At 45.9% G+C, this 23678-nt stretch overlaps 2 protein-coding genes across 5 annotated transcripts in view; one reads left to right on the top strand and one right to left on the bottom strand.

The window, feature by feature from the left end:
- Positions 1–23678, top strand: part of JAK1 (Janus kinase 1) — a 155564-nt gene that overhangs the window by 125757 nt on the left and 6129 nt on the right. For all 4 annotated transcript variants that reach the window (XM_077892135.1, XM_077892137.1, XM_077892136.1 and 1 more), the window contains 12 exons: positions 1326–1511; positions 5181–5338; positions 7827–7950; positions 9986–10172; positions 14390–14496; positions 17390–17533; positions 18202–18289; positions 18742–18869; positions 19469–19604; positions 21263–21414; positions 22326–22476; positions 22593–22687. In XM_077892135.1, the coding sequence (XP_077748261.1) occupies positions 1326–1511; positions 5181–5338; positions 7827–7950; positions 9986–10172; positions 14390–14496; positions 17390–17533; positions 18202–18289; positions 18742–18869; positions 19469–19604; positions 21263–21414; positions 22326–22476; positions 22593–22687 (1656 nt within the window). The remainder of the gene's footprint in view (positions 1–1325; positions 1512–5180; positions 5339–7826; positions 7951–9985; positions 10173–14389; positions 14497–17389; positions 17534–18201; positions 18290–18741; positions 18870–19468; positions 19605–21262; positions 21415–22325; positions 22477–22592; positions 22688–23678) is intronic.
- The window catches only part of RAVER2 (ribonucleoprotein, PTB binding 2), a 98516-nt gene continuing 97395 nt past the window's right edge, over positions 22558–23678 (bottom strand). Inside the window, exon 14 of the mRNA XM_077892139.1 lies at positions 22558–22927. The gene's annotated coding sequence lies outside the window, so the exon portion shown is untranslated. The remainder of the gene's footprint in view (positions 22928–23678) is intronic.

Raw genomic sequence — 23678 nt, 5'->3', positions numbered from 1 at the left:
ATAGAACTAAGTAAGTGTTTGTTGAGTTCTGTAGGGAAATAAAGAAATATAACAGTAGCTTATATAATATATAATAACAGAATAATAATAACAGGCACTTACTGAGCACTTACCAGGTATTTTTCTAAGCATTTTACGTGTATTACTCATTTATTCCTAAAAAAAAAAAAAGCCCTGAGGGGAGTACTACCATTATTCTTATTTTATAGATGAACACAAAGAGGCACAGAGAAGTTAAGAAACTTGCCCAGAGTCATAACCAGCTAATAAGTGATTGTGTCAAGAATTGAACTTTGGTTTCTGGCTCCATGAACTAGGGTAATTGATTTTGCAACTTAAAGCGCTTTTTTGAAGTGTTTGTTGGATGAGGCAATGGAGCCAGAGTGGTTTAAAAGCATGGGTTTGAAACCTAATTGGACCTGGTTCAGATCCTGGCTCCACTGTTTATAGTTCTGTAGCTTTAGGGGGTTACTTCCCCTGTATCAGCTGTAAAATGGAGATACTTACTGTATCTGCCTCATGGAGTTGCTAAGAGAGCTGAATGGCAGCAGAGAGCCCAGCATATAATAAATGTTCAAAAATAATTATAACTGCCGTCATGATTATCAATAATAATATTAAAGTAAGAGATTTATTTTCTCTCAATTTATTCATGCTAAAATACCAATGTCTAACATCAACTGCTTTTTTTCTACAGAATAGGTACACTGTTAATAAGAACGTATCTAATCCTCAAAGAACCTTGTGAAATGTAATCTGTTTTATGGACAGGGAAATGGAGGCTCAAATTGACGACCTGACTAGTGAATACCTAGCGGATTATTCAAGCAGAGGATTCATCTCCTTTTGAAAGTTTCAACTAGAATGTCGTTAGGAAGTCCAGATAATCGGTGGTAGATTCTAAAAGGAAAAAAGCTCAAGTTCTGTCCAGTCACATTTAAGAAGAACGTGTTCCTTGCCTGTGTTGAAACGTAACGTGTATGAGTCGGGAAGGGAGAGGACCTGATGGTAGAGCCCTGTCTAGTAGGCAGTTATTTCCCTCTCTCAGTTTACTTGTACATTATAGATTATGTGATAAGTTTAGTCAGTGTGCTCAGTAAGGCCCCACCCAGGTATAAAATCCCAAGATTCCCTGTTTGGAGCCCAAACTGCGATCCTCAGCCCACATTGGCACCTCTTCCAATGCCTGTGTAAATCCAGGCAGGCTGGCTTTCTTATCCTTGAATGTAGGCCCCACTTTAGTTTTCCAGAAGCACTGACCCTTTTTTTACTAATAGAAAATGAGAAAGCCAACTTAACTCTAGTACTTTTATATATCTTATCAGGTTGTTCCTGTTGAAAAGGAAAAAAACAAACTGAAACGGAAAAAACTGGAAAATAAACACAAGAAGGACGAGGAGAAAAACAAAATCCGGGAAGAGTGGAACAATTTTTCTTACTTCCCTGAAATCACACACATTGTAATAAAGGAGTCTGTGGTCAGCATCAATAAGCAGGACAACAAAAAAATGGTAGGTTTGCTCTGGAAGCAATCCTGTCTGGATCTGGTGACGAGAGAGTGACTTTGCTGAGGACAGTGATGCAGCACATGCTTTGCAGAGTTCCTGTTCCAAAGAGAAAAATCTGATGATTGTCTCTCTTTCCTTCTTAAGCCAGAAATCCCTCTTGCTGACATTGACATTATCAGTGCCGGGTTTTGAGTTACACTGGTATGTTACAGTGCCTTTCTTGGGTCTTGTAAATGTGTATCTCCATCAGGGTTTGCTGCCCTTCTTGAGACATCTTAGCATAAATATTTAATTCACAAAAGTTAGTGGATTTGAAGGAAAAGATTGGTGAAAGTTAGCATTTTCCCTCAGGGATGACTTTAGCCTCTCTGCTGAGATGAAGCACTCAGTTGGGATGAGGTCGGTGGGAAGCCCTGCTTTGCACTTCAGCCAACTGTCAGGCTGTAGCCACAGTGGCAGTCCTCGTTATGGTGTCAGGCACACCCAAGTGACTCTTGGACAGAGGAAGGGGGGGTGTTCAATCTCACTTCCTCTTTTTCAGTATCACTTAAGGATATAATCTAGACAGGCAGGCCAGCTTTAGCAGGGGAAGTAGAAACATTGCCAAAATAAATATGTTTGTGTTGGGGAAGTCATGGCTGACAGCACATGGAGAAGATGGGTAGCTGAGGCAGGGCACGCAGAGTAAAGGTAGTTAGCACCAGGGAAATACCACGTTTTGCCCCAAATTTGGCAAAAACTGTGTCAAAAGGATAACAGTATTGGGAATGAATCTGGTGATCTGGTTTAGAACAGATGGTCACCCTGTTAATCTAGAGTACGTTGCCTTTTTTACCTTTTAGACAGCAGTTGGGCAGCATGTAATAAAAGCCTTGAAAATATATGTCCCTCCATTTGGGAACTTAGGGCTGTTTTCCAGAAACAGTGAGAGATAAAGCCAGTGGTCTGTGAATGAGTATGTTTGTCCCAATGGAATTTACAGTGTAAAAACACTGAAAATTACCTAAGTATACAATAATAGGAGAATGGGAAAATTAATCACAATTCACCCAAGTAGTAAAATATTTCATAAACAAATTGCTAATTTTTTTAATAATCTGGAAAAATGCTTTATAAGTGGAAAAAAGAATACAAAACTCTATAGAACAGTACCGATTTTGTTCAAGACATTTTAAAAAGGTATACATATACATACACATGATGTTAGAAAAATAAAATAGTCCAACTGTTATTTTTGGTGAGATTATGAATGATTTAAATTTTTTATTCTCCTAACCTCCCCTCTTTTAACAATAAACATAAATTAATTTCATTTGGAAACTGTAGTGAAAAATAAAGTGAAGGGAGAAATAAAAGCATCCAGGAAGATGTTAGTGGGAAGATGGAGAATGGAGGGAAGGAGAAGGTCAAAAGAAGTGCTATTTTTTTTTTTTAACATATCATAGAGATAGTGCCAGATTATATGCTGTGTCTGTAGGATCTTATTTATTTAGTCTTTATAAGAATCTTAGATGTAGGCATTTTGGCTCTATTTCCAGTGGGGAAATCAGATTATGGACAAATGTAGACACTTGTATAGGGTGACAGAGTGAGAAAAAGTGGCAGCTCCAGCTCCAAGGCATTCTCTTCCTCAGGGACTGCAGTGAGGAAGAGCTTGGCACATCCGTGATCTGGCTCTTCAACACGGTCAAACCCTAAAGACGCGTAGCAGAGGAAGAATAGCAGCAGCCAGCTGAGTACAGTGTTTGTGAGCCTGCCCCTACCTGTCCTGGCACCCAGTTGGCACACCTGTCACCTAAGAGCCCACTTGGACCACATGGTCTGGCAAGTCTTTGCCAGCTGCAGTGCTATGAAAGGAGCAGGAGGAAGACAGAAATAAATACTCGATCTCCCCAGGACTTAATTTTTCTTTACAAACACTAGCTCTTACTACCTACCAGGCGCTTCCCGTTCTAAATGCGTTACAAATATAAACTTTTTCCATTTTCGTTGACCCTAGAAGTGGGTGTATTATTATCATCTTCATTTTACGGAGGAGGAAACTGAGGCACAAAAAGCTTAGGTAACTTGCCCAGTGTCACACAGCTCTTAGGTAAATCATTTGAAATTGACAATATGGGACAATTTGTGACTTATAAAATGATTACAAGTGCTTAACTGTAATAGCAAGTGGAGATGCAGAGATTTCAGCTCACATAAACTGACTCCAGAACCTGTGGATTGACACATGATGGCCTCTGTTTATCTCATTCCCTGCCCCTTCCTAGCCATGGAATTTCCAAGCCCTTTGATCAGGTGGTACTTTGGCCACTGGTCTTTCAGGAAAGCATGATCCCAGCATGTTATCAAATTATATCTTGATTTATCTCTTCTCTCTGCCTCTTCTTGACGTCTCCCATTTCCATTCAGACTTCTGTTCTAGGGAACTTAAGTGCTTATGTGGTCTTGCTTTTTTACATGATTGGGTGAAGGGCTGCCCAAACCAGACTATTTTGAATTTGCCCTTTGGGGATTTGCTCTTTGGGGATCTGCAGGTGGATGCAAGGAGGCATGCTTAGCACAGAGTCTTCTTACTGAATAACTGTCTCTGTGGTGGCCTTTGCCTCCTTGGTTCACAAGTCCACAGCTGACTTTTCCTTTGGCAAGATAGCTAACTGTCATTAGCTCCACTTACTTCCATCCTTTCTAGTTGCTTCTTATTTATCCCTCTCCTTTTGACTGATTTTTCTTGTCTCTGTTATTCTCTGCCATCCGCCCGCCCTTTCTCCAGTACTATAGACAGTCTTATTCTCACATATCATTTTGCCCTCAGAAGGCTCTGGTGGTGCTTAATGTTCTTCTGAGTCAAAACTCTAAATGGCTTTCCATACCCTTCTTCACCAGGAGATGTTCCTGGTTAAGCCCATGGATCCTCTTAGATGGGCAATTTTTGTTCAGGGCTGTATGATCAAGACCAAAAAAAAAAAAAAAAATTTGCCTGTCTTGACCTCCCAGGTGTTTTTTTTGAAAACCTTTCTGTGGAAGTTTCCTCTCTCATCCTCTCATTTTTGCCTTTGCTCTCCCACTTTGGGTAAGATTCTCTACCTGCTTCCAAACCCTCAGAGGTCTCTGGACTTAATCTAGCAAACTCATCATTATCTGGGGGACCATTCCTGGATTAAAATCTGGGCGTTTCACCTTCTAGACCAACTCTGATGAGATGAAGCCCCTGTGCCTCTGTTTCCTTTTCTATAAAATGGTAACGATGCTGAGTCAGTCATTGCTTTGTGCTGAAGCCAGGGTTCCACTTGCCTGCACTCTGCTCCTACTCTCTCTACTTTTTTTTTTTTTTTTACCTCCACTTTTATCACTGTGCCTGAGATGCAGACTTGCTCCTCCTTCTGGACCCCGGTGGGAGCCTCTCCATAGGTCTGCCTGCCCCAGCTGCCTCTTCTACCCTTTGTCCCACACAAACACATCATACCTCATCTGATAGTTGGGAGATAATAGACAAGAAACATATGATGAACAGTCAAAATCGTGTATAAATGCAAGGGGTGTACAGTTACCTTTGAGGTCATGTGTTCTGCATTGTGTTTTAAATATCTTCTCACTGTGTACCTCCTCATAAAGCCAGGTGCCTGAGGTGATCAGCACATGATATAACCATGGGCGTGTCTTCTCTCTTGCCAGGAACTGAAGCTCTCATCCCATGAGGAGGCCTTGTCCTTTGTGTCCCTGGTAGACGGCTACTTCCGGCTCACAGCAGATGCCCATCATTACCTCTGCACTGATGTGGCTCCCCCATTGATCGTCCACAACATACAGAATGGTTGTCACGGTCCAATCTGGTTGGTTCTGGCACCTTTTCGGTTGCCCTTGGTGTGAAGAGAACCACATTTTAGTGGTGGGGAGTGTGGCCTTCTCAGACACAGGTGTCATCAGTTGTTTAGGTGGGGGCTGGTTGAATGTGTTGTTTAGGACTTATTTGGTACCCTCTTTTCCATCACTCCTATCCACTGGTCAGGCCTTCCTGTCATCTCTTACCTCGGTTTGTGCCATAGACCCTTCCTTCTTCCCCCTTGGGTTTCCTCATAGTTTAACCCCTTCACTTCTCCATAGCTGACCAAGAAATGTTATGCTTCCTAACCCCTTGCTGTGCCAAACACAGATAAAAAGGACACGGGTTCCATTTCACTGTAGTAAGCGGTGGCATCCTGAGTCGGCTTGTTCTAAAAGTGCAGATAAATGGTGGGAACAGTGAGGTGACCAAGCCTGAGGGCTGGAAGGGGCTTTGGTGGACATCTTGTCCCACCTGCATCTCAGAACCAGTAGCGCTTACTCAGATACCTCTGGCGCTGAGGTATTAGTACTGCATATGGCAGCCAGCAGATTATAGCTCTGACAGTTACAGGCATACGGACCTCTCTGCGAGGGAGTTGAAGTTTGCCTCTCTCTAACTTCTTCCTACTCATTTGACTTCTGCTGTTTGAAGCAATAGGGATTCAGTGTACTTCCTTTTATGTAGGACTGTTCTTCAGAGGAAAACAGCTGCTGTATTTCTTCTGAGTCTGTCCTCCCAAACCAATCTGGGGAAGCATTTCTTCAGCTGCCTTCCTCATGATAGGTTCCCATCTCTTCCCTATGCCAGTTACCTGAGGACAGCTAGTTTATTGTGGGTGAACCCTGGCTTAAGAAGCTCACAGACTCATGAGGAGATAGATGCACAAAGATGTGCAGAGCAGGGTGTTGAGCATTATAATAAAGCACATTTCTCAAATATCCCAACCACAGTTCGGCTTCAGGGCCCTTGCTCTTGCTCTTCCCCGTGGCCTAGAATGCTGTTGCTCTGGAATGTATACAGCCACCACTTCCCTCAGATATCACCTTATCAGTGAAGCCTTCCCTGACCACCTTCTATGAAGTAACAATACCTTTTCCTCCTTCACACCCCACACTTCCTTGCTCCTTCACTCTGCTTTATTTTTCTTTTTTTTTTTTTTTTTAAGATTTCATTTATTTATTCATGAGAGACAGAGAGAGAGAGAGGAGGGAGAGAGGCAGAGACAAGGCAGAGGAAAAGCAAGCTCCATGCAGGGAGCCCGACGTGGGACTTGATCCCGGGACTCCAGGATCATGCCCTGGGCCGAAGGCAGGCACTAAACCGCTGAGCCACCCAGGGATCTGTGCTTTATTTTTCTTAAGTGGTATTTATTATCTCCTGAGACTTGCTTTGTTTGTTTCCATGTCCATTTGTTGCTTGTCTGTCTAGCCTTGCTGTCCAGAATGAGCTGCACAGAGGCAGAGGGCCTGTGTGTTTGGCTCACTGCTTTTCCTCAGCACCCATAGCAAGGGCTGGCACATACCATAGGCACTCTGTAAATATTTGCTGGATCAGTGAATGTTTCGTGTTCTGTGGGAGGCTGGAATTCATTGCCTCTTCTGAGTAGGCAGCATTCAGATCAGATTAAACTTTGAAGAATCAGTGAAGATTGACAAGTCTTTTTTTTTTTTTCTTTTAAGATTGACAGGTCTTAAGGAAAAGGGTCTTCTAGGTGAGGGATCATCATATGCAAAGGCATGAAGTTGTTTCAGGTCATGGAGTAGTTTGTCTCTGCCTTTCTTACACATGTTGACCATGTCAGTCCTCTTTCACTGACCCTTAGTGAGCACCACTCACAAGACATGTGGTAACCTCACTTGTAGATTTATTTAGTGCCTGTTCACTGCCCTCTGTGTGTTAGGACCGATTGATCCTGGAGATACAAAGGAATGTAAGACAGGCATATTCCCTATTAATATCTAATTCTTTTTTGTTTGTTTTTTATTCAGTGTTAATTATTCAATTTCTTATTTACTGAGTAGCTACTATGAGCCAAATGTGCTTTGGGTACTGGGGATACAGCAGTGAACAGAATAGCCCCAAATTTGTGCTCTCCTGAGGCTCATGTTCTAGTTGGGCTGCCTAGGGATGGTGGAGAGGGACCCCACTCTATGGTGGGCACTCTGTGGTGGGCAGCTCCACATCACCTCTAGGGGAGTATCTCCTGCCTCTAGCTGGAGACCACATATGTGGTGGGGAAGTCAGGGACAAGGAGGGCTCAGTGCCTTGGGCAGCAGGAGAGTCCTCTTCTAGACCTTGGAGACTTGATGTGTCTCAAGGCTCCTTGGCATGTCAGCTTGCCCCATGTGTCAGACAGGACTTCATAGGACCCAGGATGGGGAATGTGAGGGGGCCAGAGGACTTGAGCCACCCAGAGAAGTGGATATCCTGGATATCCCATGGGCTCTAGGGTGTTCTTCTTGGTATGAGCTTTTTCTCCCTTTCTCTCCCTCTAGCACAGAATACGCCATCAATAAGTTGCGGCAAGAAGGAAGCGAGGAGGGGATGTATGTGCTGAGGTGGAGCTGTACCGACTTCGACAATATTCTCATGACTGTCACCTGCTTTGAAAAATCTGAGGTCAGTCAGGAAAAATCTTGGTCAGTCAGGCCAAGTCATATGGCCACAGGGTTGTTTAGTGCAGCCAGCCCAGAAGCTACTCCAGAGAGTACCACTCTAGGGGGGTGGGCATAGAAGAGCCTGGGTTTCTGAGAAAATCCCTGGCAGTTCTGACTAGGACAACCCCACTCTTCAAGAGAAGACTTCCTGAGCAGCCAGACCCAGAATGTTTCCTCTTTATGACCCTTTCTTCCCTCAAGAGACCCGTGACAGGGGTCCGTGATGGCTCTGGAATGTAAAGTGTGGCCAGAAAACCAGTCAGACCAAACATTTGTCAAGTTTAATGCACTTGTTTGGAGTGGTTTGTTTTACACTCAGTGACAAAATCACAGGCCCAGAGTCCTATCTGTGGCACTTACTGGTATATGTCGGTGCCAAGAAGACTGGCTCGGTAACCTGGACTAACACAGTTTTCCCCAAATGGTAGCTTCAGACATTTTAACAGATGACTTGCTGTCTCATGTTTTCACAAGCGGAGATGACTCTACTTGTAGTGACTCTAGTGTAGCTGGAAGTCAGGAATGATGTGAGAGAGATTCTGATAACAAAGATAGAAGCCAGAATTGCTGACCTTACCTCACTAGACCACAATACTGCCTTTGTCATTCATGCAACTTTTTTAAATACAGGAAATGGAATATTTTATAAGACAATGATTTTTACAGAGTTAGTCCAGATAAAGACACTGATGTTGACTAGGTTAGCATGAATTGGGAGAACTGGGGCATCAGGGAGAGGCAGGGGAGCTTCAGGGTAGAAGTCAAGCACATCAGCAGGCCACAGACCTCAGATGCTGGAAGGAAAAGTACTGGGGATCCCCTGGGGACTAAACTCTGTCAAGAGAGGGAAGAGGAAATGGTAGAAGGAACCCAGCACTGCCAGGTGTCCTGGGCAAAGTGTCTAGGTGCCACTGCCTGCCTGGGGGTGTTCCTGAATGGTGAGGCCTTGTGGCTGGTATGGACACAGTGCATCAGAACTTGTCAGGTTTGTTCCTGGGGCAGCATGCCTGTCTTCTGCATGCATCAGTCTTGGAAGGAAGTTTCATGTTTTTAACATGTGTGGGTGCACAAGATAGCCCAGCCGCTTTCTGAAGTGGGACCAGCTTATGCTGTAATATGTCAGCAACTCAGTAGCATGGTCCCCCAGGTGTCATTACCTGGGGAAAACAGGATCTTAGATATGATTACTCCTGCTGTTCATTGTAGCTCACCAGACACTGTGCTGAACACTTTACCTCCATGTCTTCATTTAAACCTTACACTGAGCCTGTGAGGTAGGTGGTATTATCCCCATTGTACAGGTGAATAAACCAGGACATTGAGATCTTAAATAACTTGTTCTGGTCCACACCATAAGTAGATCTTTCTGGCCCTCATCCTTAGTCATGAAAATATTTGTCTCTGTACAGAAAGTGCCCATGAAGGAAAACCTCTGCCTATACTTCCTCTCTGTGGTACCCTAGAACCCTGAAAATAAATCAGACCACCTACCACCACCACCTAAGGTGGTTCTCCTTAAGTAGATTCACAGCCTGGAAAGGCTCAGTTTGAGGGACTTCCTGGATAAATATTGTTAATAGTAATTATTATTTCGTGTACAATATTTGCAAATCTTTATAAAGTGCTTACTAAGTGTTTTTATTATGTCATGTAATCATAGCAGCAGTCCTGTGAGGTTGGTTTTTCAATTAACTTCATCTTACAGGTTTAAAACAAGGTGATGTTGTCATAGAGGTCACTGCTTAGTTATGTTTTCTCCCTAGTGTTAACTCCCTTTGATCAGTGTCATCTTCTGGATTGACTGATTGATTGTTTACTTGTTGATCATGTTTTTTATTTTTGAATAATTATGGATTTACAGAAATGTTACAGAGGTAGTATGGAGTTCTAGGTATCTTTTGTCCAGCTTCCCCTGTTGTTACCAGATTATGTACCCGTGGCACATTGGCTTGACCCTTTGAAAACAAATTGTTTCTGGTCATTTTCCTGAATGGCAGATGCTGGGTGGCCAGAAACAGTTCAAGAATTTTCAGATTGAGGTGCAGAAGGGCCGCTATAGCCTGCACGGCTCAGACCGCAGCTTCCCCAGCCTAGGGGACCTGATGAGCCACCTCAAGAAGCAGATCCTGCGTACGGACAACATCAGCTTCGTGCTGAAGCGCTGCTGCCAGCCCAAGCCCCGAGGTGGGTCTCCCTGGGCCAGAGCTAGGCCCTGTCCCCTCAGGGATCCCCTTTGCCCCTTAGTGATGCTCCAAGACACATGTAAGCACTGGAAGGATGGTTAGGATCATATGGTCAAATGCCGCATCTTATAGATGAGAAAATTGAGTACTGGAGAAGTGAAGTAGGTTTCACTGAGGGCCAAGGTCAGAGGGGTTTGAGCAGGCTACCCCAATGGTTTTTTGACATTCCCATACCGCAAGGTGTTACCTAAATGTATCTAATCCTTTCCTAAGAAGAGATCGGGCTTCAGAGGAGGGGTGGGCAGCGCAGTGGTTCTGAGGCCCCAGGAAGTGTGGTGGGAGGTACTCTGAGGAGTCTCTTTGTCTGAGACATATCTGGTTCCTTTAAGGAGGTTTGTGAGCCTTTATGTCATGGGTGGGCAGAGGAAGCGGCAGTAGAACCCAAAGGGGCCTGGGTTCTTGATGTTCGAGCCACTTTTTGGCCTCCCAGTAAGAGGCTGCCACTGCACTCTGTGAAAGAGGAAGGGCTTACGTTCTTGTTGATCAGATAGGGTTTCCTGACAGCTTCGGGGGTAACTGCAGCCTTTGTTTTCATGCTTGAAGATGTTCCACAAGGGTGAAAACACATCTGCTGCTTGGCCCTGATACCTGAGTGAGTTGAAACCTTAAAGCTCAATGACCCTATTTAGTCATATAATGTCTCCTTCCAGGTAGTAGGAGTACTTTATACTCTCCTTGGGATTGGTCTCAGGGTGAGGTTGAGGAGATAGAGGACAGCGTCCACAGGTAGTGAGGACTGGTGGTAGACAGGAGACTGGGACATGATTTCTTTGCTGGAACTAGCTGGGGAGGTCTCTGGTATAGATGCCACCCCTACTAGTGCAGATCTGGGAGCCAGTAGCTGTGGCAGGAGAAGCACAGGAACAGATTGAATCCTTCTTATGGCTCCTGATGAGGCTCCTGGAACTCCACACTGAATGTGTTTAGTGTCTGTCTCTCCCACTTGAGTATAAACTCTTAAGATAGAATCTGGATCTGTCTTAACACCCTGTGACTAATGTACACCACACCTAGCATGGAATCTGTGTTCACTGATGTCTGTCAGGTGAACAATTACAGCAGTAGATACCATATTGGTGGGTGCCTACTAATCTCAAGCACTTTGCATGCATATTTGCATTTATTCCATCTGTACAATAGCTCTCTGTAGCTATTTTAGAGATGTGGGAATGGAGGCTCAGAGATGTTTAGGGCCTTGCTAGTGGTATCAGTAGTAGTTATAATAGTAGCAACAAGTAGTGATGATGATGATGATGATGATGGCAGCTGCTATTACTTCACCAGGCCCTGTTTGAGGGTTTTCCATGTTTTGAGTCATTTACTCTTCAGAACAAGCCAGAGTGTTGTAATCCCCATTCTATTTTCCTAGGTAGGTAGAGGATGAACAGGGAACTAAACTCAAGTCTTCTCACTCCAGCTCTGGTGATCTTTCCCATACATCCCATCACACGCCATGCGAAGGTGCAGGGGCAGCCATTAGCCCAAGGCTCTGGGGCAAGGACCAGTTCTCCTGACCTAGGGAGAGGAGGAATAAGCCCTGTGTATGAGGCTTGCTTCTGTGGGCCATCAGAAGCCCTCTGACTTCCCTCCACCACCTGCAAATTAGAGAAGTGGTGAAATCATGAAAATTAAGGAGAGGGTCATTTTGGGTTCCTCAGTGCTTCTGCCCTTATAACTGCAAGGCTCTGATGGTCTGATTTCAACCTGGGTTTCTCACTTGAAAATGCAACCAGAAAACCAACAAAGGAAAAGCAGATGGCCAGAGTGGATGTGACAATAAAGCAAATCCACATCTCTGTGCGTGTTGTCTAGCCAGCCCCTCTGCCCCTTTGCAAGTCTGAGGGTGACCATGGTAAGAAAGGGATACTGGCTCAGCCATCACTAACTCTTCTACATCTTCATCCGTGAAGTGGAACTAGGGGCTTGATATCTGCACCCTTTGGCTCTGACACTGAGAACTTAGGCAGACTATTGCCAAACAGCTGGTACAAGGATGATGACACTGGCCAGGATGTAATCATGTGGGGATCCCTGGGTGGCTCAGCGGTTTAGCGCCTGCCTTCGGCCCAGGGCATGATCCTGGAGTCCCAGGGTCGAGTCCCACATTGGGTTCCCTGCATGGAGCCTGCTTCTCCTTCTGCCTGTGTCTCTGCTTTTCTCTCTCTCTCTCTCTCTCTCTCTCTCTCTCATAAATAAACAAACAAACAAACAAACAAACAAACTTAAAAAAAAAAGGATGTAATCATGGTCTTAACCACAAGACTGCCAGTTTTGGAGGACTCTCCATAACACCAGGCACTGAAGGTAGTAAGCCCTTGGTTGTCCCTCACAGCAGAGACTTTGTCTCCCATTTTTCTAGTGAGAAAACAGTTTGAACAGCTCCCCCTCACTCACACAGTTGACTTCAGTGCCATGCTCCCTGAAGCAGCCATGCAAATCATCAGCCCATAAATGGTGCCTGTTTTTGTCTACCTCTATAATTTTTAAAAATTTTATTTATTCATGTGAGATGCACACACACAGGGGCCAGAGACACAGGTAGAAGGAGAAGCAGGCTCCATGCAGGGAGCCTGACGTGGGACTTGATCCCAGAACTCCAGGATCACGCCCTGAGCTGAAGGCAGCACTAAACCACTGAGCCACCCGGGCTGTCCAATAGTCCTCTATAATTTTCAAAACAGCTCTACTGTGCCAGCCCTTCCCTGGGAACACCATTCAAGTGGCCCTTTCTGGGTCTTTTCTCCATCAGGGCAGTCCTGAGTTGCCTGGAATCTGCTTTTATCCAAGTGACAGAGTGGATCAGGATAACAGAATGGAGGAGAATAGACTGGAGAAAGGGTACCCAGGATACAATAACAAAGTGGGGCTTGTGCCTGAATCCAGTTTCTGACTCCCAGGTTTATACCCCCCACTAGGGCCATGTGTGCTATGAGAAGATGAGAGACTGGAGCCATCTGTGACTTAAGGGTGAAAGCAGATTCTAGGGCTTACTAGCTGCCTGCCCTTGGGGGCAAGCTGTTTAATAACTCTGAATCTCTGTTTTCTGACCTAGAGAATAAAAAGGAGGATGATAAAAATACTGTGTACCTCATAGAATTGTCCTAGAATGAAGGAATTAATGTGAGTGAAGTTCTTAGGACAGTGGCTGGCAAAGAGAAAGCAATCAGAAAATATGAGCTGGAAAAAAAAAAAAAAAAAAAAGGAAAGCCCTACAGAGAAGTAAGGATTTGAGAGACTTTGTTCCAGTTACTTGGCCTGCTGTAGGGACCAGGTCCTCAGTAGCTAATCGATAGGCTTCTTCTAGGGTTCCAGAATCCTCTCACTGCCAGTCTGAATCGGGAAGGTGCTTTCTTCCCCCACAATGACATAGCTTGAAGTGGCTCCATGGTGGCTTCTGTGGATTCTAAATTGCATTAGCCACCTCTGTTCATCATGATTCACCAGATTTTGTAAAGTGTTTGGTTTGCCCTTTGAATCAGTAGAATTTGGGGGCTGGCCTGCTCATGATCTGTACATTTAGTTAGCACCTCCTTGGAATCAGGCATTGCTGGGAGCCCTAAGAGGTTCAGGCTTGACCTTTTCTCTGGCTTACCTGTCCTGTTCTTTTGCATAAGACCAGTGTTGTTTGACCATCCTGCCTCAGATCCCGTCACTTCCAAGACCCGAGGTACTTCTTCTTCCTCCCCCTTCACCTCTCATCCTTCAGCTCACATCCTATTCATTCACATGTGTAACAGATACTTCCTGAGTACCTGCTATATACCAGGCTGTGGAGATAGAGCAGGAAATGAGATAGACACGTTCCTTGCCAGTGGGTAGTTTCTCTTCTCAGATACTAAAATTTCACTTCCGTAGGCAGACCTTTTCTAAGTTCTGCTATCAGAATGTATCCTGCTGTGTCAACCCTAGAATACCTGGGCCTGGTTTGGAGAATAGCTGCACAAATTGGAACTTTTCTTTTGATTGGCTGATTATTTGACCATTTTAATGGTCTACTAGTCTGTAAGCTCCTGGAGGAACATAAATCAAGTACGCAGTAAACATTTACTGAATGATTGAACCAACACATGTACAAATATGTCATGGTTGGCAGGCATTGACCGACTGGGATCTGGGACCTTCACTACCCCAGTCAGACTTCTTCACTCTCTTCCACAGAGATCTCCAATCTGCTGGTGGCTACTAAGAAAGCCCAAGAGTGGCAGCCAGTCTACCCCATGAGCCAGCTGAGTTTTGACCGGATCCTCAAGAAGGATATTGTGCAAGTGAGTCATTGCTAAGGTTCTTGGGTGTACCTTGGTCCTGCCTCACCACAGTGAGCAGTCTGAGGTTTTGGGGAGTGAAGTCTGGGTATGGGGAATCCTATCGGAAAAAAAAGTAAGGAGGCTTTCCTTTCATATTTAAAGCTGTTCAGCCACTGCCCTGTCATTCTTACCCAGCCTTGCTGAGGTTCCCCAGAGATACTTTCTCTTTGAGGGAAATGGATTAATCAGGCTTTGTGGGGTTATCTAGGGTTATAGGACCTTCTGTTGTGAGTCTTCAGTGGATAGGAAGAGTTGGAGAACTTGGTAGGAATGCTGACAGGGCAGTGAGAATCGGCTGTCCATGGGGGAGTCTGCGCTGATGCCCCTCATTAACCCACTACATGCTGTGTGACAAAGCACTACTAAAGTTCAGTTCCTAGGCTTTCTGATGCTTCCAGAGGGAGCAAAGCTGGGGAATACAGAATGCAGTAAGAGAGCAGGAGATGTACAATGTTGGCCTGCAAGAGAACTGTCTTCAGAAATAGATCCCTTGGACCAGTGTCCACCTGGGGGGACATTTGCCCAGAGTCTGTAGCCATAGGCAGGCCCAGTTTCCCTTGTAGCTTCCCTTTGGCTTTGGCTAGGGGTGTGAGGCCCAGGGCAAATCCTGCTTTCTGTCTCATGCCCCCACCCCAGGCCCTGAACACAGAGCCACACACCAGGGAGGCTGAGGAGACAACATGCCAGGAGTCTTGGAGGGAAGGGACCATTGACTGCCTGGGAGAGACTGCAACACTTGGGAGGTGTTGGAGAGCGAATTGTGGGGTCACATCTATTAGGGAACCTGGTGGAAGGCAGCAGGCATGGGGTTGGGTTCCTAGTTTATTTTTTTTTCCTAGTTTATTTTTTAAAGTTAATCCCTAAAATTGTCGGGTAGAGTTTTCCGGGAGTAGAAGCCCACAGCTACAACCACCTCTCACTTCACTTTGGATAATTCTTCACTGAAGGCCAGTTTTTATTGTTTTCTATTCCTTCTGGTGGGGTTGGAGCTGTGGCCAAAGATTAAAATCACCAGAGCAACAGTACTCTGGCCTTTTTTCTGTCTAAACTTGGCACCGTACTTGAGCCCTCCCTTCTTTCCTTGCCCTCGAGCCTCGGGGCAGTTCACGGCCATCCACCATGCTCCCAATGCTCACCTAGCCAACAGACTGAGCACTTTGGCATGCCAGTATGATTGCAACCTTGGCAGGCCCACAGTGTGGTGGAGGAGCCAGCTCTAGCATCTTAAGTAGATAATCACATTAAGTTAAGTGACGTTAAGTCCTAAGTAGGGAAGTACAGCAGGATTTGGGACTGTCAGAGAGGACCATGCCACCTAGCCTTGAGAGGACCAAGATGGCTTCCTGGAGAAAGCAGCGTCAAAGCAGAGTTGCAGAGGATGCACAGCAAGTACCCGGCCAAGGCAGAGGGAATGGCATGGAAGGAGGCTGTTGTGGAACATGCATGGGGCTCTGTGGTTGCTGTGGAGTCCTGCTGCCATGACTTGGCCACTGGAATAAAGCAGCCCTTCTGGGGAAGAGTAATTATTCTGAAAGCATATGGCTTTTACGGGATGTTCTGGGAACACAACCTCCCAGAACCTTGATGAATCACTTCATGACAGATGTGGTTTAATGAATAGTCACAGAACCTTGCCAGGATACGGGAGACAGGGCAGATGCATTGCCACTCTGCTATGACAGATGACAAATGGTGGCATTTGTGCAAATTAATATACCCGATTAACAATTGTGTACGTTCCTCTAGGGGGCAGGGCTGATTCCAAGGGAATCTTTCTGCATTTACAGAGAGAGTCGTGGGATAATAGAAATATAGCACCTCATCCTACAGATTTTGTGAGATTAATGTCAGTAGCTTGAAAGTGCCCAAGTTTTATGAATCACATTTTGATTTTCCAATAAAAATGTTTAAATCAGAATTATTAAACTTGAACTGGAAGGGTCCTTAGAGAGAGATGGTTATGTGTGATGATTTCATTTAGTCCTCATAGCACTTAATTGGTGGTGTTCTCCTCTTCCATTGAGGAAACTGAGGGCCCACCCTTCCAGTCTCTGCCTCTGTCTTTACCCCCTCCCCACTGTGGGACTGCTTGGGCAAATCCACATGTAAATGCATCACAGATATTAAAGCTTAGCATGTATGCACATACACACACATGCAGGCTGGGTAGATGGGTGGAAAATGAATGAACAAGTACCTCATCTAGAGGACAATCAAACAGAACACATAAGCCCAGCAGATGGTTTTTCCCCACAATATGCCAGGGTCTAGACCAGGAGTCTTTACTCCTATCTCTTCACTTGATTCTAGAACAAGTGCCGTGATTTCCCGTTTATAATAGTGGGCAGAGATGGAGCGTGGTGAAAGAACATTTCTTAAGTTAAATGGCCAGTGAGCAGTTGAACCAGCACTAATGAGCCCCTGTCTTTGTTCCCCAGCCTCTAGTAAAGCCCCGCCAGGGTCCTCTCTGAGTCCACTCTGGAGGCCAAGGTTGGGGGCTGATGTCATTGGAGGCTGATAGTGGTGCTGCTGGAAGTTTTGTGATTGGTCAGGATTATGTTTCAGCCACAGGTTGTTTCTGGAGGCAGAAAGGAAGGAACCATTTGGGAATTAACTGTCTCCCGGGGCCCGGGAAATACCACATTTGTGTTTTGCTGCGTAGCTTTGTGTTCCTTTTGGAGGCCTGACCAGGATGAGGCTCCAAGAGTCTGTGAGCCTCAGAGACTCTTTTGTCCTAGCCCTGCCCCTTCTGGTACTATGTGTTCCCATTGGGGCCTTAGTGCTTGGCTCAGCTCTCATGTCACTGCAGCCCCAGAGAGAAGTCACCCCAAACTCCTCTTCCTTCCTCTTTCAGGGAGAGCACCTTGGGAGAGGCACACGGACACACATCTACTCCGGTACTCTGGTGGATTATAAGGACGATGAAGGAACCTCTGAAGAAAAGAGAATAAAAGTCATCCTCAAAGTCTTAGACCCCAGCCACAGGGACATTTCTCTGGCAAGTGTCTTCCTCAGAACCCCATCCCTTCTCTAGTTCTGGAGCCAGTGGAGTGTCGTGAGCCAGGAAGAACCCTTGCCCTTTTTTGGTCTGGTGGTTTTCAAACTTGTCATTTAGTCTGAATTCCTTTCTTCAGACTTCTTCCTTTCTACAGTCTTAGAAAAAGAGGTATATAAAATAAGTGAGGGAAGACTGAAGATGAAGTAGGTTGAGCAGCCTGTGCCCTCTCTGCCCCTCTCATTCTCCTCTGTTTCCTATCTAGAGGTCCTCGTGGTTCTCTGGACCCTCTAGCTAAATCTTCTCACAATCCCTGATGTAGTCTAAGGCTGTCACTATGACAGCCTTTATCTAGAAAGATAAAGGCCAGGATCCCACACAGAGAGTGATAAAGCCAAGTCTTGACAGAGATCTGGTTTTTGTTTATTCTACTACAGTGTCAAACATTGTTATTTCCCATAGTTTAAAGGAAGAGAAAGTGGTGGATATGAGTATCCAATGGGGAAATTGTCACCTAGCCTCTGCTACCAGCCTGGCTCTGTATCCTATTAGGTTTTCAAGGCCTAGGATGATGACAGTGGGACTGATTGACTTTCCTCTCAGTAGAACCCCTTTGGCACCAGAGCCGTGGAGTCTGATCCTTGACATTCCCTTGTCCTATTCTCCCACAGGCTTTCTTTGAGGCAGCCAGCATGATGAGGCAGGTCTCCCACAAACACATCGTGTACCTCTACGGCGTCTGTGTCCGAGACGTGGAGAGTAAGTGTATTTGCTTTGGAAGGGGAGGTTGCTCCCTGTTTGGGGAGTGTGAGTGCTATAATGACAATTTGGGGCTGATGCCACCTTCGCATTGCCTGAGCTTCTTGCCTCTTCTTACGGTTCAGAAACATGAGGTACTGAGCAGGTCTCATGCTTAATAGCATAGAATTTAGTGCCATTTGTCTTTCACTCATTTCTTGAACGTTATGTGTTGTCACCTCAAGCTGCACACTGTTCTGGACCCGAGAGGGTGGGGTGAGTAAGCTGAGGGGTCAGAGTGGAAGAAGCTCTGGGCAGAGGTGGAAGCACTGTGGCGTTTGTACCTCACTAAGATGTTGGCGTCCTCCCAAGCTGAGTACCAGCCATTAAAGTGGGCTCTCCTCAAAGGGTGAGGGAAAATACTGTCCCAGATCGACAGAAGGTCCCAGATGTGCGTACTTTTGTGCTTGTAGATATCATGGTGGAAGAGTTTGTGGAGGGGGGGCCTCTAGATCTCTTCATGCACCGGAAAAGTGATGTCCTCACCACACCATGGAAGTTCAAAGTTGCCAAACAGCTGGCCAGCGCCCTGAGTTACTTGGTAAGTGTACCTACTGTGGTCTCCACCAGGAACCAGAATGACCTCTAGGGGGTGGCAGGAAGAAGGTCTAGCCAGGTGGGCTGCTGGAGCCCAGGCTCTGTGGTTGGCCACAGGTGTGCCCGGTGCTTACTAAAAACTCCTTTGGGGCTGCCCGTGTGCTTGTGTATGAATCCTGTTTCAAAGGAGGTTTTATCACATCAGAGGACTGACTTCTATAATGCACTATAGGTAAGAGTGGAAATAATGTGATACTTGTCAAATGAATGAGTGAAATTGCTAGCATCAGTAGTGCTTACCATGAGTCAGCTGTTCAGGTTGTTATACAGGTTCTTACTAGTGTTATTCTCACAAATGCCCTAGGAGGCCTGCTCCACCATTATCTCTGTTTCTCTGGTGAGGGAACTGGGGCAGAAGAACATAATATAAGGTACCCAAGACACAGAGAACTAATTGGGGGACAGCTCGACTGCCTGGGCATGGCTGTTGCTGGCGAATATGGAGATGACATGAGGGGCCAGGCTCAGAAACAGAGGGAAGGAAGGAAGGAAGGGGGTTATACCCATGGGTAGCTGGCTTATTTTACCCTTTTTACTCTACAGGAGGATAAAGACCTAGTTCATGGAAATGTGTGCACTAAAAACCTTCTCCTGGCCCGTGAGGGCATTGACAGCGAGTGCGGCCCGTTCATCAAGCTCAGTGACCCTGGCATCCCCATCACTGTGCTGTCCAGGCAAGGTGTGTCTCCCCGTCCCTCCCACCCCATTTCCCATCCTCGCCCTTCACCCTTCCACCCTCCCTATCCTCAGTGGGGAGAAGGGGGCTAGGGCTCAGGTGTGTTTCCTTTTAAAAAAGAACTTTAGCAGACAGGCATCTGGTGCTATTCCTGGGCCCTGGGGGCCAGTTCTTGCCTTTAGGGAGCTAACTGTGGGGTAGGAGAAACACAATTCACCCAAGGCACATCTTTGTTCAAGGTGCTAGGGGTAGCACAGAGGGAAGCTGCTGGGCCTGCGGATAGTCGGAGAGAGGCGTCAGGGGGAGCTGGGTCCCCTTGGTCCTCAACTGTAGTTGGTGGGCAGTTTGGGGGGCGGTCCCTGAGTGATTGCTGTGGTCCTGCATGCTTAGAATGAGGTTACCATGAGCTATGGGGCTCCGCAGGAAAGGACAGGCTTAGGAGCGGAGATGCTGAAACCAGCGCTGCATGAGTTGTACTCTGCATCTTAGCCTTATAGGCCATATACAGGACATCAGCATGCCCCCGGGCCTCATGCCCTGGCCGGTGCTGGCCAGCAATTTCTAGCACCAGGCACAGTGCCTGGCGCTTAGAGTGTTGCTCAGGAATTCAAAAAATGGGCTAAGTTTGGAAGAGAACCAGGATGAAGACAAGGCTTACAAGTAAGACCTAAGTCATCCCCTCCTCAGAAGGAGGATGGGAAGCATCCTCTAGTGCCTGCATGGTGCTTACATTCCACCCAACTTCCAACAGTCTGCACAGGTTTGCCCCTGAATCTATAAGGGTCCTGTCCTCAGCAAGCATCTGAGACATAGACACAGGTGACTCCAGGGCAAGTAGAAAAGCCTAAGTACCCCACAGAGAAGCCAGTAAAATGCTGTGTACACTCAGAAAGAGATGTCATCTAGTTGGGGTCAGAGGGTGACTCAGAGAGGCGTTGGGGTTTCATCTGAGCCTTGTAGGTCAGTGAGGTGGGCTTGACTGTGAATGCCCAGTTCAAGAATGGCCCACTTGCCTCTCTTTCCAGCAGGAGCCAGAAGAGTGCTGCTAGAGACCACAGCACTTGTTAAGGGGCATTTCCCTGGATACAGCAGGGGTATCTGTACAGATATTGGTCTTGGGAAGAAGCTGGAACAGGGCTGCGGAAGTAGCCAGGTGCAAGCATGATGTAGAACAGCCTCACCTGTCATCTTCCCTTGTCCTTTCGCGCATTGAGCAAGCATAGTGTTGCAGGAGGACCGTGAGGAGTGCATGAGATTTAGCCTAGGCCTACTTTGCACATATGGGCCCATCTTCCTGTCTTTTCTTTCTTAAGCCTTTGTTCTCCTTCCCTAGGGTGGTGGCCTCTACCTGGGAGTACTTTGCTGTTTCTGTGGCCAGAGCTTCAGAAGACTGGCCCTGCATGACCCTCCTGGGGGGCAGGTGATAAACAGACATACCTGCTGGCCCTAAGACTGGTGCATCTAAAGTGCCAGAGTGAGAGGCCCAGAAGATGGCACCTCTCACAAGCTCCCCATGGGACCAATGTAGCCATGGTCCATGTTTGGAAAACACTGCTTAAAATAGTTTCTTCGTTAGTTCATAGTGCCTGCTGCAATGACAGCGATTTACTCCCCAGGCGATTCCAGGAACTGATCTGGAAATATCTCCCATCTTTTTTCAGAGTGCATAGAACGAATCCCATGGATTGCTCCTGAGTGTGTTGAAGACTCCAAGAACCTGAGTGTGGCTGCTGACAAATGGAGCTTTGGAACCACATTGTGGGAAATCTGCTACAATGGCGAGATCCCTCTGAAAGACAAGACCCTGATTGAGGTGAGCAGTTGCAGTCCAGGGTGTGAGCCAACTGAGGATTCCTTGAGCACTAGTGGACATCTTGGGAGTTCTCGGGAAGCCTCATGTTGTAGGAAGAGGTAGATGTCCATTTGAATCTCCTCCAAAGGCTTACTGGCTATGTAACTTCAAAAGTGTCACTAACCTTCCCTGAGTCTCAGTTTTATCATCTATAAAATGGGGATAAACAACACCTACTTTGCAGGGCTATTATGAAGATTAATAATGCATGCAGGGTGTCAGGCACACAGCATGTGTTCAGTAGAATAGTATAATACTTTTTAGCTCAGATTTTAAGCACCTACTAGCAAAATTAACACAGATATTTGTTGAGTTTCTTTATCCTAAATATAGTTATATAGGCTGTATTTTTTAATATCCTGTGTACTTTACTATTAATGTCTTCCAATTTTACAAACTTAGTAGTTTCATTAACCTCACATTTAATTAATTTTATATTTGGCATTTAGGTTGTTTTTAAATTTGTAATGTTCTAATTCTGCAGGGACTATCTTTGAACATAAATTTTTGTTTATATCTGACTTATTTCTGAGTCATTCAATAGGGCCACTGAGGAATTAATGAGTCAAAGGATTTGGAGAATCTGAAGGTTATACATATTGCCAAATTGTATTCCAGGAACGTTGCATGACCTCAGTGGAATGTAGCTTGTTCAGGACTGGGCTATACTGCTATACTGCCCATCTTCCTTGAATTTGGATTTTTGTGTGGAGACTAAGATTTCCCCAAGCCAAAATAAGGCAACAGTAACACATGCTTATGAAATCTATCTTCAAGCACAGCTGTTGGGAATTAAATAGGGATGGTAACTGGGGCTGAAAGGTTAGTGAGTGGTTTCTTTGGTTTCTTCCATGTGGTTTTCTTCTTTATAGAAAGAGAGATTCTACGAAAGCCGGTGCCGGCCAGTGACACCATCTTGTAAGGAGCTGGCTGACCTTATGACCCGCTGCATGAACTATGACCCCAACCAGAGACCCTTCTTCCGAGCCATCATGAGAGACATCAATAAACTGGAAGAGCAGAGTAAGACACTCCTGTGCTCTATAGTGAGAACAGCCAGTGCCCAGGGAAGCGGGTGAGTAATGAAGAGCCCGTGAATGGCAGTCACTTTTTTAATATGGTTTATTTTCTCCCGTTAGATCCAGACATTGTTTCCGAAAGAAAGCCAGCAACCGAAGTGGATCCCACACATTTTGAAAAGCGGTTCTTGAAGAGGATCCGTGACCTGGGAGAGGCAAGTTAGGCTGGAGTCCCCTGCTGACCGTGTCACCTCTCTGTATCCAAAGCCACTCCACTCTCTCATTTCGGGCCTCAGTTTAGGAGAGAAGGCATCTGACTGCATTTGCCCTGGGCCAGTTGAATCATAAGGGACTCTCCATTTGACACATGGTGACAGCGCACATACACCTGCCTGTCCAAGTAGCTGGATAAGTACACAAGATGTTGGTCTGCTCCCTCCAGACTTGATTCTTCTCTGAGGGATGGAAGAGAATGGAAAGGGAGAGATATGGGGGAATAGATATAGATGTGGTAGAAACAGAAAAATCCCTGACTTTCCTGGGTATTTATATCCTGCGAGGCTGCTTAAATGAGGGATTATTTACTACACAGGCCAGATAGAATATCTGCTTTTCCCTTGGATCTCAAATGGGAGTTTCCTAACAGTTAATGTAACCAGAAAAGCTAGTGCGATTTGTATCTTTGTACAGATTTTCTGTAGTTCAGTTAAGTGAACACAGACTGTGTCCCACACCAAGTATCTTCTCTGTGCCAAGGCTTTGTTCTGGGCACTTTGCACTTTCTAGGCACAGTGTCCTTGGTTGCTCACACCATCCCTGAAAGTCCGTTGCTACTGTGTATGCTGAGCACCTCTGGAGCCAGCTCAGAAGATTGGGTGACTGGGTCCACATCGCTATCTAGTGGCTTGATTGGGATCTGATCCCACATCTTCTAAACACTCTTCATGCAGTGCTCTTTTCAGCTACATTGTGGTGCCTGTCCTTTGGCCTGGGCCCACGGCTGTCAGAGAACACAGAGTTGTCCTGCAGGTCCGGCAATTACTTCCTTTTCCTGTTGGGTTACACTTACGTGGAAACTGGGATTGATGTGTTGGTTCACCAGTCCCCTGGTGCTTTCTTGTCTTAGCTCAGTAATGGAGGAGGTGGCATGTGAGACGAGAGGAAGGGGCTGTGGTAGGCAGGAAGAGGCTGGGTAGGAGCTCGCTG

The sequence above is a fragment of the Canis aureus genome, chromosome 3 (assembly GCF_053574225.1).
Source record: "Canis aureus isolate CA01 chromosome 3, VMU_Caureus_v.1.0, whole genome shotgun sequence".
Lineage (NCBI taxonomy): Eukaryota > Metazoa > Chordata > Mammalia > Carnivora > Canidae > Canis > Canis aureus.
This window is presented reverse-complemented; position numbering and strand designations above follow the sequence as displayed.